This window comes from Orycteropus afer, unplaced genomic scaffold (assembly GCF_000298275.1).
Source record: "Orycteropus afer afer isolate SDZICR_OR568_19922 unplaced genomic scaffold, OryAfe1.0 scaffold00113, whole genome shotgun sequence".
Lineage (NCBI taxonomy): Eukaryota > Metazoa > Chordata > Mammalia > Tubulidentata > Orycteropodidae > Orycteropus > Orycteropus afer.
Genome location: NW_006921700.1, coordinates 1,142,040 through 1,158,702, shown reverse-complemented (window position 1 = coordinate 1,158,702; position 16,663 = coordinate 1,142,040). Strand labels below are relative to the sequence as shown.

The 16,663-nt window shown below is 40.7% G+C and overlaps 1 protein-coding gene across 1 annotated transcript in view; it reads right to left on the bottom strand.

Annotated features, from left to right (window-relative positions):
• MEX3C (mex-3 RNA binding family member C) overlaps nucleotides 1-16,663 on the bottom strand; it is a 56,000-nt gene that overhangs the window by 11,689 nt on the left and 27,648 nt on the right. Inside the window, exon 2 of the mRNA XM_007943807.2 lies at nucleotides 16,157-16,652. Coding sequence (XP_007941998.2) covers nucleotides 16,157-16,652 — 496 coding nt within the window. The remainder of the gene's footprint in view (nucleotides 1-16,156; nucleotides 16,653-16,663) is intronic.

The following is a 16,663-nucleotide window of genomic DNA, read 5'->3' as shown; positions in this document are numbered from 1 at the left end:
TAAATTTTGGTCAATGACATGAGACAAAGTATATGTGAACTGCTGTATGAAAAGTGAATTTACTCTGTAAATCTTCACCCAAATCCTAATTAAAAAAAAAAAAAAAAATTCTAGTGCTAGTTTTATACAGAAGTGTCTGGTAAGAGGACTGGTAAAGGAAGTAGGAACAGCACTGCATCTGCTTCTCATACCACCCCATGTAACTTTTTACTAAGTTAGTGATGGAAGGAAACTGTTCTCAGCCTCACCCTACATTTACCTTCATATAATTTGTTGCAAATTCCCCCATTTTCTCACAGCTCCCTCCCTGAAGGCTTCTCTCATTCAATGTCTCTAGAAGGAGACATATTTAAATCAAGAAGGATTAAACTAAAATTCAATGAGACTTGATGTGATTGGGAATTTAGCAACAAGGAAAAATGTCAAAACAAGCACGATTTACTAATTATTTAAAAGCTTATACACACCCCCTTCCTCAAGAGGAATGGCCAACACAAAAGGAAAGAAAATGATCACCATTTATACAGTATCACTGCAAAATAGAGAATTAACAGCTCCACAGGGCAGGGCTCCCTGTGTTCATACACTCCCCAGCAGGCTCTCCAGTGCCTTAAACACCAAACCCTACCCACTACCTTAGAGTTGATTCTCACTCATAGTGACCCTACAGAACAGAGTAGAACTGCTCCATAGGTTTCCAAGGCTGTAAATCTTTACAAAAGCAGACTGCTTCATTTTTCTCCTGCAGAGCAGCTAGTGGGTTCAAACCACCAACCTTTTGGTTAGTAACCAAATACTCTAACCAGTGAACCACTAGATCTCCCCCCAGTGCCTAGAACACGAGTAAATAACCTGCTGAGTAAGAATCTATGAACAAGGAGTGGCAGAGGTGTCTGACCTCCTCTAACTTCTCAAGAGGGGAGGAAGTTCAAGATCACCAGCCCAAGGCTAACTATTATAAGGTGGAGGTCAGAAGTAACTGCACATTGAGATCGCTCCTTTCTACCTCTGGGATGGCTCATTTTAAGCCTAGCAGGATGGCAAAATTGACTAATTCCCATGTTAGGGTTTCACGCACCTTATTTACATTAATAGCAAGCTATCCAATCCCCTGGTAGGTCAGAAACATCCTACATTTGCACAGTCCCTCCCAGTCATCTGGTTGGAGTTACAAAGACTATGGCTAAAGGCGCCATATTCCAGAGAACCTCCTTGTTGTTGTTGTTGTTATGGGCCGTCGAGTCGGCCCCAACTCATAGCGACCCCTCCTTGGGTTTCCGAGGCAGTATCACTACAGAAGTAGGATTGCCCAACCTTCCTTCCGAGGAGTGGCTGGTGGGTTTGAACCGCCAGCCTTCTGGTTAGCAGTCAAGTGCTTTAGCCACTATGCTACCAGAGCTCCTTAGGATGGTGGTATTTCTTCACCTATCTGATGACTCTGAAGAAGTCAAAGCTCTGCCTACTTCAGGAATAAAAGATTTCTGCCGCTGTCCTCCCATCATCCACAGCTGCCCACTCCTACAACCCTATAAGTTGACAGCTCTCTCTTTAATGGAAAAGATTCTTACCCAAAATATTAAGGAGAAAAAAAAGATAATTAGAAACTGAAACGAGAAACAACTTTGACAGAATAAACAGTGAAAAAAAGATGCATCTGCAATATGATTGTGACCATAAAACAATGGAGCACTTGACTTCAATGACCACCTCCAATAGAAGATGAAGTGATTTCATTACATTTTCCTGCTTGATATCTGCTCGGAACTTATCTGTTCTGTTATGCTTAAAGCCATGCAATATGCCACCCTTAAACAGAACATCACCTCAAACTGTTCACTCAACTCATGGCTATAAAGTCCAAACACATCAATCTTTTTCTGAAGCTGTATGTAAGATACAGAAATTAAATTTGTGGCCAACAAAATTGGTTTGTCATGCATGCTCCTCATCCATTATATTCAAGACAAAGAACAGGATGGCACACACATGCTATTCCATCTGACTTCTTGGACTGGTAGCACTTGAACAACAGTATTCTGGATTGCCTTTTATTAAATATTTAAACCTAAGTATTTCATTAGGGTTAAGGGGCCTGTTATAAATGGTCCTGTTTTTAAAACTTCTATTTCCAATGTTCACTGTTAGTATATAGAAACACTACTAACTTGCATCTTGTGACCTTGCTAAATTTGCTATTAAGCTGTAACTGGTTTTTGGTAGATTCTTTGGACATTTCTCTGTAGAGAATCATGTTGTCTGCAAACAGGGATAGTCTTTTTTCTTTTCCAATCTGAATTTGGATTCCCCCCACCTCCCACTCCTTTTTTGGGCCTTTTTGTATCTGTTAGAACTTCCAGTATGATATTAAAAATATTAGCAAGTTTTTTGGATAAATACCCTTTTCACACTGAGAAAGTTCCTTTATTCCTAGGTGCCGAATTTTTTTTATCACTAATGAATATTTTATTTTCTCAGATGTCTTTTCTGCTTCTATTATAATGATCATGTAGTTATTTTTCTTTAGTCTGTTAATATGGTAGATCCCACATTGATATTTTAATATTGAACGAACCTTCCATTCCTGGGTTGCAACATGTTCTTTTTTTATATATTGCTAGATTCAATTTGCTAATATTTTCTGTTGAAGAGTTTCTGTGCCTAGGCTCATGAGAAGAGCCTTGGTGAAGCAGTGGTTACAATGCTCTTGTCAACTGAAAAGGTCATCAGTTTGAACCCATCAACTACTTTGTGGGAGAAAGATATGGCAGTTTGCTTCTGTAAAGATTACAGCCTTGGACATCCCACAGGGTAGTTCTACCCTGTCCTACAGGGTAGAATCAATTGCAACTATTAGTTGGAATTGATTAGATAACAATGGGCTCAACTTCCTGATATACTAATCTGTAATTTTCTTGTACTGTCTTTGTCTGGTGTGGGGCGTCATCATAATGCTGCCTTCATAAAATTGACTGGAAAGCATTCCCTTCTATTCCACTTTTTGGAAGAGATTGTGTAGAACTGGTGTTACTTCTTCATTAAATGTTTAGCCTATTTCATTGGTGAAACCATCTGAGCTTTAGTTTTCTTTCTTGGAAAGATAACTACTAATTTGATTACTTTCTGAATAGTCTTTGAATGTAAAACTGTTCAAGAGTACTCTTGGTTCGTGAGGCTTGGTTGCTGGTATCAAGTAACTGGGTTCTTTTCATTTAACTTGCTGAATTTATATGCACAAAATTGTTCACAGTATTCCCTTATTATTCTTTTAATATCCATGGGATCAGTAGTAGTATCCTGTTTGGTTCCTGATGTAGCTAATTTGTTTCTACTTTCTTTTTTCCAGTAATTTGTTGAGTATTTTTTTATCAATTCCATTCACTTTTTCTCTTGAAGAACCAGCTTTTGTTTTCCTTGATTAGTCACTACTGTTTTTGTTTTCAATTCCATTGATTTGTACTCTAATCTTCATTATTTCCTTCCTTCTGCTTGCTTTAAACTTGATTTGCTCTTTTTCTAGTTTAAGGTGGAATCTTAAATTTGAGATCTATTTTCTAATATAAGCATTCAGTGTTACACACTTCCTTCTCAACACTGCTTTAGCTGTATACCACAAATTTTGATATGTTGTACTTTCATTTGGTTCAAAATATTTTCCAATTTCCTCTTTGACCCATGGATTATATACTGATCAAAACACCACCACCACTAAGTTGATTGCAACTTATTTTAATTTCTAAATTAAAAGTGTTTTGCAGTTTTCAGCACACAGACTGACCCTTTATTTTGTACTCAAGACAGCCTTCTGGAATATTCCCCAAATACTTTGAAATTAAAACAAGCTGCAGTCGACTCAGTGGTGGTGGTTTGACCAGTATATAAATCCATGGGTCAAAGAGGAAATTGGAAAATATTTTGAACCAAATGAAAGTACAACATATCAAAATCTGCAGCTAAAACAGTGTTGAGAAGGAAATGTACATTTTAGAGAATATACTTTATTTAAATTTAATAAGGTTTGTTTTAGGACTCAGAAATGTAGTCTATCTTCGTGTACTTGCTCCATGTGCATTTGAAAAGAGTATGTATTTTGCAATTTAATGGCATGTTTACAAATGTGAATCAGGTCAAACTGGCTGAGGGTATTGTTCAAGTCATCTATATTCTTACTGATTTTATGTCTGTCTTACCATTTACTGAGAAAGGGAATGTTCAAATGTTCCATTGTAATTGTGGATTTGTCTATTTCTTCTGTCAATTTTTACATCAAGCATACTGAAGCTCGGTTAGTAGACGTACACTCAATTAGTAGTATTAAGTCTTCTTTGTAAAAAACAAACAAACAAACAAACACAACCCCAAACTCACTGCTGTTGAGTCGAATCTGACTTACAGTGACTCCTTCCTTGGGTTTCCGAGGTGGTATCCTGCCCAGTCTTCCTTCTGAGAAGTAGCTGGTGGATTTGAACCTCCAGCCTTCTGGTTAGCAGTCAAATCCCTTAGGGACTACATCACCACCCATTTATCATTATTTAATGTCCTTCTTTGCCTCCGGGAATATTCCTTCTTCTGAAGTCCGCGTTCCCTGATATCAATATAGCCATTCTAGCTTTTTTTTTAAAAATAGTGTTTTTGCAGTATGTCTTTTCCTGTCCTTTAATTTTCAATCTACTCATATCATTATGTTTCAGGTGAGTTTCTTGTAGACAGTACATAATTGGGTTTTGGTTTTTAAATCCAATCCAGCAATTCTTGTCTTTAATTAGTATGTTTAGACCACTTACATTTCATGTAATTTTTGATATGGCTACTTTTAGGTATAACATTTTATTCTGAGTTTCCTGTTTTGTGTTCTTGTTTTCCTTTTCTTGCCTTCTTGTAAATTAACTTGTTTTCAGAATTCTATTTTGCCTATTGATTATTTAAAGACATATTTTTTAGTGACTGTTCTAGGGAACACATACACATACACATAGCAAACTTACACAACCTACTTTTCTACCTTAAGAATTTTTTAATTTTTTTGTACGTGGTGTGAGCCATGGGTCCAGGTTCTCTTTTTGCATATGATGTACAGTTGTTCCAACACCATTCGTTGAAAAGATTATCCTTCCTTGATTGAACTGCCTTGCATCTTCATGAAAAAAATCAACTGATCATACTTATATGGGACAATTTCCAGGCTCTGTGCTCTTTTCTGTGTGTCTAATTCTTTCAACAATACCACAACCGTCCTTTTGATGGTAGCTGTAATAAAAAAGATGCTCTGGTGGTAAGGCAGGCTGGCTGCTAACCAAAAGGATGGTGGTTTGAATCCACTGGCTGCTTTGAGGAAGAAAGATGAGGCAATCTGCTTCTATACAGATTTATAGCCTCGAAAACACAGTGGGGGTCCCTTATGAGTTGGAATGAACTTGATGGCAGTGAATCTTAGTTTCTGGTTTGCTGTAACATATGCTTTACAATACTGTTTCAGATATTCTAATTCCTTTTCTTTTCCATGTAAATTTTATAATCAGTTTATCTGCATCTAAGAATTACCACAGGATTTTGATTGGGATTGTGTTAAACCCATAGATCACTTTTAGAGAACTGACCTCTTAACTATAATGAATCCATTTATTTAAGTTTCCCTTGATTTCCCCCCGCCCCAAAACAGTGTTTTGTAGCTTTCAGCACAGAGACTGATCCTGTATTTTGTTAGATTTATACTCAAGTATTTCATTTTGCAGGCACTACTATAAATGGTATTTAAAATTTTTTGGATTCCAATTGTTCACGTAGAATAAAGAAATACTATTGATTTTTATATGTGTCTTCAATTATTTTTTTTACGTCATAATTAAGCTAGCCAAAGAATTGTATCACTTAATCTGACAATATTTAGGGAGCTCTGGTGGTTCAAATCCACCAGCCACTCCTTGGAAGGAAGACTGGGCAATCTACTTCTGCAGTGATACCGCCTCGGAAACCAAGGAGGGGTGTCACTATGAGTTGGATCCGATTCGATGGCAGTGAGGTTTTTTTTACAGAGAATATTTAGGCAGGGTTCTTTCCAAGATTAAGGATGTATCCCTTGGGAGACTAACAATGAACATTCACAGAAAGGTCCTAAAAAATCCTGTAGTAAAGAAACCTGCTTAATTTGGTTCACTCAAGTATTTCTCAGACTACTTTGATTATGGCTCTTTTTCAGCATCAATCAGTGTGAACATATCAGAGGAAATGCTGTTGTAAAGTCACATTATTCATCCTAGGAAGGCATTGCTTTGACCGATCAAGAACAAAATGACCTAGAGGTTCCAGCTTATCAGCCATCATGGTGAAAACCACTGAAGCCAAACCACTCTCAACAAGGCCCTCTTCATTAGAACAGAGGCACTGGACATCTCAGGTCACAGAAAACGAAAGGGAAAACTGGGTAAGACCCAGATCTGCCAAGTACTGTTTCTCAAGCTAGACCACAAAGACAACACTCAACAAAACCTGCTTCATCTAACTTTAAAGTTGTTAACTATAAAAAAAGGAAATGAATTTTGAAACAATTTAAGTTACTGTAAGAAATAAAAACCTCAACTGCATTATGGATATTAAAAAACCATAAGAAACAACATGTTAGTTACTAGGATTAAGTCTAATAAGGCTCCTTTCTCCAAGCAAAAGTTATGAGAACGAAAACCTTATCTTCATACAAACTTACTACTGAACAGGCTTTAAGAAACTGGAAAGTCCTGCAAGATACTATATAGGCTTAACACTTCGGTGGTATAGTGGATAAGGGATTTGATTGACAACCAAACGGTCAGTGGTTCAAACCCACCAGCTACTCTGTGGAAGGAAGACTGGGCTATCTACTTCCGTAAAGATTTATAGCCTGGGAAACCAACGAGGGTCTCTATGAATCGGAAACAATTCAATGGCAGTGATTTTGGTTTGGTTTGGTTTGAACACTCATCAACTTGGTGAACTGTGAGACACATAATAAAGTAGCACAAAGATGGAAGGAACTTATAAAAAGGTCAGCTCAAAATGCAAGTATTTTCACAATGTTGAAATTTTTTGGAAAATTTTCCAGTTGTCTGGAACCACTCTTCCCACACTCGACACCCACCATGTTTTAGGTAACTTTCTTTATACTTACCACTTCAAATATGTCTGTAGTTCTCATTAAACAATTTTTCTTTTCACTTTAAAGTCCATTCTTACTAGTTCATGATGTATCTGTACTTCTGGGTCAAAACAGGCTCTACTACATACAATGCTTTGCAGTCCCTTGCTTACTACATAAAAGCAAAAATCATGTAGATGTACCCTTAAATCCCAATGACAGTTAGGAAAGGGGCTCTCAAGTTACACAGAGCAAACTTAAAAATTCTCAAAATCAATCATGGAATAAAGATTTGAACTATTCATATAGCATTAGGCTATGACTACATTCAGTATAGGTAGGTTTGGCAATCGTAACATTTTAGAAAATTATTTTAATGGTTTACTTAACATCAGGTTTAATCTCGTAAATCTCTATATAGTACCTAATGGTAGTATGGTGCAGTACCTAATGGTAGTATGGTGCAGTGAATAACTTAATATGGCTCTTCTAGCTGTGATCTTTGTGAATCCCACCAGATGACTGGCTGGGACTATGCAAATACATGTTTGTGGCCCACCAAGGGGATTGGCTAGCTTGCTAATAAAGTAAATAAGGTATATGGAACCCTAACATGGGGACTGGTCAGTTTTGCCATCCCGCTAGGCTTACAATGAGCCATTCCAGGGGTGGGAAGGGGATCTTACTACCATCAAGAAAGAAGAGCCAGGAGTGGAGTTTGTCCTTTGGACCCAAGATCCCTGCCCTGAACTCCTCCTATCCAGGAGACAGAGAGTTGTGACATGAGAGATGGTGACAGCAGAACTGATTGGATTAAACAAGAGTGATGGGTTTCTTGGCCCACACAGCAAGAAGGCTGAGCACCTTTGGACAGGAGGCTTGCTGGTGGAGCGGCGTGCGTCTCTGGCTACCTGTCGGCAAAGATAAAAGAGCTTTGTAACACTTGCCAGAGCAGGGCAGAGGACAAAGGGCACTAAGACCCAGGGGCCAAAGCCAGAGACAAGTGTGCCTGTGGCACAGCTGAGAAGAAGCTGCCCTGATTAAAGAACTGTATCCTGACTTGTTTCTGATCCTGAATCTTAATAAAGATTGTCACACTTCCTTAATAAACCCCATAATCATGAGTAATGTCTGTGAATTTTGTGTAGCCATTGCAATGAATTACTGATGCCAGCAGAGAAGTAGAGAGTGCTGTGGGAGGGACAGTTGGTGTGAGAATTGGTAAATGCTGACCTCCCCCTCAAAGGAATCAGCCTTGGCCTAGTGACCCTGATCTTGATCCTCCTTCCCCCTTGTGAGTTTAGAGGAGATCAGATGCCACTCACATATGCTTTTTGTAGGTAGTTTGAGAAGAAAGTTAAAAATCCAAAATATCTGGTATGCAAGCCATTTGGAGAACATTAATATACAGTGATACAGTTTAATAAAAAAAAAAAAAAAGTCACTTTAGAATCACATGAAAATCTATAGATCAATCTTTCTCAAGCAGCAGAAACTTTAAATTACAAATCCTACATGTCAGAAACTCCATTTTTAGTAATTCTGTAGCAAACACGTTGTTGTTGTTATGTGCCATCAAGTCAGACCCGACTCATAGCGACCCCTCCTTGGGTTCCGAGGCAGTATCACTATGGAAGTAGATTGCCCCATCTTCCTTCCGAGGAGTGCCTGGTGGGTTTGAACCGCCAGCCTTCTGGTTAGCAGTCAAGTGCCTTAGGCACTATGCTACCAGAGCTCCTAGCAAACACACAACTTATGAAATAGTATACTGTGATAGGCATCAAGGCTCTTCATTGATATTCTGGCTCTCTCCTGGGGATGCGGTTGTAATTCACCTCCTCACCTGCTTGAAGTTAGGTATGGCCAGATGCCTTGCTTTGGTGGTTAAGCGATAAGAGCAGTCATGTGCTGCTTAATGTCCACAATACATTCTGTGAAATAAGACGTTATGTGAATACCATCTTATATACAGGCAGTCCCCAGGTTATGAGTATCTGACATACATACAACCGGTAGTTACGAACAAACATATATAAAGCATATGAAAAATTCAAGGTACATACAATGGTTTGTAGTAACAAATGGGTGTTACTTTGTGATAGGCATCAAAATATTACATTATTGTATTACATTAAAAATGTTTTAGTGTATCTGGACATACTTCTTTTTTTTATGCATAGAAAGGTACATTACATACTATGTAATAAGACAAACATTTGACTAACTGACTTTAGATACAAACCATACTTAAGTGTTCTAATTTACAAATGTGACTTAAGGATAGACTTGAGAATAGAAATCATTTGTAATCTGGGGACTGCCTGTAATTGGCTTTATGGGGGTTGGTCTGTAACTATGGGTTGTAACCTGGGTACAGTCTGTATGACCTTATGGGCCTATGGACACATATGGAGTCCAATGTTGCCCAAGTGGATGTTTGGCGCATGACTGCATTACTTCTGGATTCAACATTTAAAAGACAGTGCATACAATGCCACAAATCTCATCCCTGTCACATGATGGAGAACCAGAAATACTTGAGACGGTGGCTGTTCCACTGCCCTGTATCCATGAACAACTAATATAAGCAGAGGCCCTATGGACCAGAAATAAAATTTGGTTGTTTTAATATTGAGATTTTGTAGTGTTTTTTTTTTGTTACAACATCATGATTTAAGCTTATTCTGAGTGATAACAGTGTCATGTATTTAAGATACATTCAGGCATCAGTTGGTTCTAATTCTATTTACTTTAGAAGAAAATAAAGCATGAAACTGTCTACCAAAAGGGGAATGATATTAAAAAGTGGTTCCAAATTAATGTCAGATTTAACTTCACAAAAGTAACATGTCCTTCTCCCTTTACAGTTTCATATATGTCAACTTATTTATATATCATTTTAGTCTTTAGAGGTACTGTAGATACGATTATACCGAGCTGTTAGAAGAGGAATCTGAAGTCCAGAGCTTGTGCAAGATCACAAAGGGAGTTAGTGGTGGAGAGTAATCGGAATTCAGGAACTTCTAGTTCTGATTGTTGGCTCTTTGCAATAAACCACAGCTGAATAGAGACTTTTAAAAGCCAATTAGGGTTTGAACCACCAGCCTTCTGGTTAGCAGTCAGATGCCTTAGGCACTACGCCACCAGAGCTCCTCTTAAAACCATTCCAAACCAAACTCACTGCCGTGGAGTCGATTCAACTCATATCCACCCCTTGGGTTTCTGAGGCAGCATCTCTACAGAAGTAGATTGCCCAATTTTCCTTTCAAGAAGTGGCTGGTAGGTTTGAACCGCCAGCCTTTTGGTTAACAGTCCGATGCCTTAGGCACTACTACACCAGAGGGGGAGATAATAACCAAATAAGAGCTGCTTTCAAAAAAAACAAAAACACCTCATGGGACTACACACACACACACACACACACACACACACACACACATATACGAGCTCTGGTAGCATAGTGCCAAAGGCACTTGACTGCTAACCAGAAGGCCAGCGGTTCAAACCCAGCTGCCACTCCTCGGAAGGAAGATGGGGCAATCTACTGGCAATCTACTTCCGTAGTGATACTGCCTCAGAAACCCACAAGGAGGGGTCGCTATGAGTTGGGTCCGACTCGATGGCACGTAACAACAACAACAAATATATATATATATATGTATATGTGTATGTATATGTGACTGGACACATATCTATGCAAACTATGATGAATTAAAATTTAAAGCCTACGAAAACTACACCACTTTAATTTTTAAAGCTCGTGTATCTATACACAGGTTAGCTTTCGGAACTATGAGTGATAGTAAATTTTTAGTCAAACATATTAAAACTCTATTAGAAGCCGCTGTGCCTTCTAAGCAGCAGATACATCTTGTTAAGTAAACTAATCTTGATGAGTATTGTTTTGTTATGCATACTAGAAACAATGTATCCCAACTCAGAAATCCACCCAAATATTAACCCCCTAAGTAGAACGCCTCCAATTGTCAGGTGACACTGCAAAGTGGAAGAACTTTATCTCTGATCTAGATCCAAGTTTCATTATTTGAGTGTGTTACCTCGCCAAAGGCCAGTTTCCACATCTGTAAAATAAGGATACATTCACCTAGCACGGTTAAATGACACTGATTCAGTAACTAAGATACCAAACCCACCATCACTGAGTTGATTCTGACTTGTCATGAACCTATAGGGCCCAGTAGAACTGCTCCACAGGGTTTCCAAGTCTGTAAATCTTTATGGAAACAGACTGCCTCAACGTCTCCTGTGGGAGCAGCCAGTGGGTTCAATCTGCCGACTTTCTGATTAGCAGCCTTAGCCACTACACTACCAGAGCTCCTACCTGACAAAAAGGTCAACAATTTCCTACCTCCAAAAAAGAAAGACACTGTACTTCAGGATTATTCTGAAATGGTTTCTTCTCATGAAATGTGTATTTCTCCTTAAATAGGGAATTTATGTACACATGTGCGTATAATAGCACACTATTATTTCAGAATATGTGTATACCATATTTCAATTGTGTTAGAGTTTGAAGGTTAGTTTCATCCCAAGAAACAGGGAAAAACTGTCACAAGGATAATTTTAGGGCAAACTGAAACAATGTAAAACACAAAAATGACTAGAATTACTAGTTTGATAGAGACTGGTGGAACCCCTGAGAACTATGGCCCTCAATTATCCTATGGGCCTGGAACTGGACTCACTTCTGAGCATTAGTTCTCAGCCAAATAGGAGAAAGGCCTATGAGCAGAACATCTACCCCAGGGAGATGCACCCACCTACCCTAGGGAGGCACACCCCTTAGATCAACCAACTGAGAGAGAACAGAAGGGCAGCATTTGCATAGAGGGAAAGCTGGACAGCAGGACTGCACAGGTAAGAAGGACAGAGAGAGGGAAGGGGTAGTCACGAGGAGGAAATGGGAGGAGAGCTTCTTGCTGGGATTTTAATCAGGGCATGAAAGCAAATGTGTATGAAGTGTTGAGAGTAAAATGAAACCTGCTTTGTAAATCTGCCCCCAAATCTCTCTCTCCCTCTCTCTCTCTCTCACACACACACACACAAAAGAAGTGACAATATACAATACCACTGGTATCAATGGGGACAAAGTAGTTCAATAGAAGAAAAAAAAATTCCAAAACATTCTAAGCTCACTAATAGTCAAAATAAGGTGCATGCAGGACAATCCACTGGAGTGCAGAAAAAAATTAGAACTCCTATTTCCATTTTTATCTCATTGCATAAAAATTTTTATGTGTATCTTATGATGTATAACATATTGGCATACTTATGAGGCTAGGCAACACACATTCACCATCAATTAAAATGTTGTTGTTTTTGTTACGTGCCGTCGAGTCGGACCTGACTCATAGTGACCCCTCCTTGGGTTTCCGAGGTGGTATCACTACAGAAGCAGATTGCCCACCCTTCCTTCCAAATCAATTAAAATAAATACTGAAAATATTTGAAGATGCGCATTAACCTTTAACAGTAACACAAAACCCTGGGCTACCAGTCTTTGTAACAACTGAATTTATGACATTTAATATTTATTTATAACGTAGTCAGTAACAGTTAGAGACTTCTACTTTAATTCATTCTTTAATCTCACTGGATACCAGTGAGTACAAACTGGAACAAAACCTGTTGCCATAAGCCTCCTGCGAACCATTGTTAATGTGTCTTACAGGTAACTACATTTAAAAAAAGAAATGTTTCTAATTTTACAAAATTAGGTCTTAAATCTGTTGTCAGGTTTATTTTTATTTCTAAAGCATCTTTGATATCAGTTAGTATCTTCAGTTCCTAGCTTTATTTTATGCATCATTGTTGATTTCAAAATGAGATGCAAAGTTTAAAACCAAGACAATTTAATACCTACAAATCATATGCTACAGACTCATTGCCGTCGAGTCGACTCCAACTCATAGCGACCCCTCCTTGGGTCTCCGAGGCAGTATCACTACGGAAGTCGATCGCTCAATCTTCCTTCCAAGGAGTCGCTGGTGGGTTTGAACCGCCAGCTATCTGGTTACCAGTCTAATGATAAATGTGAGGTCAAACACTGCCAACTCTCATCACTACCAACGCAGTTTCTTTCTTTCTTCTTTTGAAAGGTACTGGAACCCGAGGCCATCTACATAAGCTGCTAGACTCCATGACTCAGAATTCCATTTGTCCTATTCTTTGTTTCAGAGCTGAAGTCATAAATGTCTCCATCTGTGACATAATTATTTTCAGAACCAATTAAGAGATGTCAAATAGAAAATTATGGCTTCAAGTAATGAAGAAAATGGCAAGAACGGGTAATTTTTAAGGATGAGAGTTTAGCTCACTGAAACCAAACAATTAAACGATTTGGCCAGTTCTGCTTACTTGGGGAAAAGGGTACTCTCCCACGGGAGGATCATCACACTGTTAAGGGGATGCAGCAAACATTAGGAGACAGCTAGTTCTCCAGAGGAGTGAGGAAATAAAAAACTTCACAGGTTTTATTACTGCTGCAGCTGGGGAGTGGGGGTGGCAAAGGGGTCAATGATCCACTAGTTGAATGGCTCAAAACAGGAAAAGGGCAAGACTTTGTTGCTTTTAAGATAAGATAGAGAATGATGACATACTTTTAGCACACTGTCAACTCTGGAAAATACTAAGTCAAAAGGAATTGTCAGCAATTTGTCTCCATGTCCTAAGACATAAATATATTCATGTTTTCTTATTAACTAAGCACAGCCCTAAAAAACAAACAAACTAAAAACCACTAGGATGTCATCTCTTTTGCTATCATCTGATAGAGGGTACCAAAAAGAAATGGGGAATTTTCAGCTTACTTTTAACTAATGACTTCACATAAAGACAGCAGTTTGTGCAAAAAGGACAATTTCTTAATACTTTCAAGGGTATAATACAGCGAATGGCAAAAATCTGCATTAAACTAACTCTACAAGATACATCATTAACTTGTCCCTTATTAAAACTGACATGTCAATATTCTTTTCCTTTGTTATCAGAAATTCACCATAAGCACAGTGTCACCTGAGGAGGCATCAGCATGGCATTAAGGGTTCTTCAGACCTGGCCTGAACACACCCCTTCCCAGCCCTTTTTCATCACTCCCCCATACAGATCCCAAACTCTAACAAGGGTAACACTACTTGCGAACCACACTCAGAGATTATTCCTCTGCACCTTTCCCTCACAATTCCTATCTTTCTTCCATCTCTATTTGTTAAAGTCCTAGCTATCCTCCGAGGCCCTCCAAGGTCAATGTTCTCACATAAACACTTTTTCTTTGTCAGGTATTCAGTTAGTGTCATTAACTAGGTATCAGTTTAGTGCCCTTCTGCTGCTTGTTAGAATGTTAGGGTCTTAAGGGTAGATAGTTTGTCTGAAGCAACCTCACATTCCCAACTACCATAAACTCAAATGCTTTGTAAAATACAAGCTTGATACTCACTGATGTTCTTAAATAAATGGCCAACTCAGTCTAGACCTACAGACTGAGATGTTATAATTGCCTCCCATGTCAGTGAAACAGTTCATCCTGTTGTGAGTCAATTCCAACTCACGGAGACCACACGTGTGCAGAGGAGAGCTGCTCAACAGGGTCTACAAAACTGACCTTTGGGAAGCAGTTCACCCGGCCTCTCTTCCAAGGTGCCTCTGGGTGGGTTCAAACAGCTGAACCGTTTGTGCCACCCAGGACTCCTTATCCTGTATGTTGCAAACAAAACAAAAGGAAACAAATAGAAATGTGAAACTGACTTACCAAAACTATAGCAATAAACTCGCTTTCCAACTGAATGGCACCATCTTTGAACAGTGCATTTAAGTGCCAAATCATCAGGCAGTCTGAAATAAGCTCTCCTCTATCTGGATTTCAGATGGGTTTTTCTTATTAAAATCCTAGAGTTCTTACCAACACTGATATTTGAAACCACCGTTTTGACAAACCTCCTATTTCTGTGTACTTTAGGCCACTTGGGAAAGATGAGATCATTTAAGCGGCAGCGCCATCATCTCTTTATTTGACCCCCACAATGCTCTCAACCGAACAGTAAAGAGACCTACTAGAACCTGGCTAAATCATGCTGTACACAGGCGGCGGCAGCAGGTCATATTTACCCCCTTAAGAGAGGGGGACAAACTACATACAAGACCCTAGGACCTTGCCTAAAAATGTCAGAGGCAGAGGTACTCCCAGCATCCCCTTCCCCCACCTTCACAAATCTACTCCTGGAATCTGAGACATAGGTCCTTTGTCTGAACAATGTGGGAGGAGTCTGTCTGCAGCACTGGTGTGCTGGCAAGTGAAGAGAACTGACTAAAAACTAAAAACGCATAAAGTTTCTCAACTCAATTACCTTACTGTCCAATTTTCCTGCACTCTGTGCAGACAGGGTGTTCTCAAAGACAGCCGATGTGCCTCTCCGGGAGTGAAGATGTATCAAAAGGAATACAGAGAGCTCAGCAGAGTCAGGCTGCTCTTCCGAAGCCGAGTTTGTGACTAGGTGCGGGGCGGCGGCGGGTGGGGGTCACTGCCCACTTGCACAGCCCAGTCCTCTGGAAAAAGCGCTTTCCACCAGCCCCTGTTTCTGTGCATTTCCTCACCTCAATAGGCTGGCCAAGGGAAGTCGAGGGCTTCTCCCCCTGCTTTTACAGAACACTGTGCAGCACTAACGTGCACTTGGAAGCTTTCCGTTCACAATCCCCAATCGACAACTCATCTGACCCAACCTTTCACCACGTCGCTGAGGTTTCTGGTGGCTTGCCAGGCTAGTGTTCCACGAATACAGCCCGAGCGGAGAACCCCACCGGATTGGGTGGCTCGAGAAACTTAACACCTTTTATCTTGCAAAACGAGTGGAACAACCGGGGTTTCGCAAGGTGACCCATCTTCTGGCCTCCAAGACTCTCGGCTCCTCCCAGACCCCTAGGCAGTGGACTGCAGAGGACTCGCCGAGTTCGCCTTTTCGGCCCCGAGCTCCTTTCTTCGGTCTCCCCACCCACGCCCAGGGCCAAGCCCAGTGGGACTCCACTCCCTGCACTCACCCTGGCGACCGACAATCTCGGCGACGTGCTCGGAGCTGGGCACCGGGACGCACTCGGTGGTGTTGACGCTCTTCCTCCGGAGCAGGGCCGCCTGCTCCCCGTTCAGGGCGGCTGCTGCCGCCCCGCAGCCGCTGGAGCTGTAGGCGTGGGACAGCATTGCCGCCATCATGCCCTGGGCATCGTCCCCTCCGTAGAGCACCCCTGCCGCCGCGGCTGCCTCCCGGGCATCGAAACCGGCAGCAGGCAGCAGCACCGACCCCAGGGACCCGCCTGGGGTTGGCGGGGTCTGGGAGGCGGGGGCCGCGGGCGGCGACAGCAGCAGCAGCGACGGCCGGTCCTCTTCCTCGCCTTCTTCCAGCTCCTCCTCCTCCAGCAGGTCTCCGTCCAGCTCCGCTTCCTCCCCCTCCTCTTCCAGCTCCAGCTCAGCCTCCTCTGCGGCCCCGGGCAGGCCGGGCGGAGCTCGCTCGTCCGGAGGCAGCCCCGCCACCCGCCGGCTCTGCGCCGCCG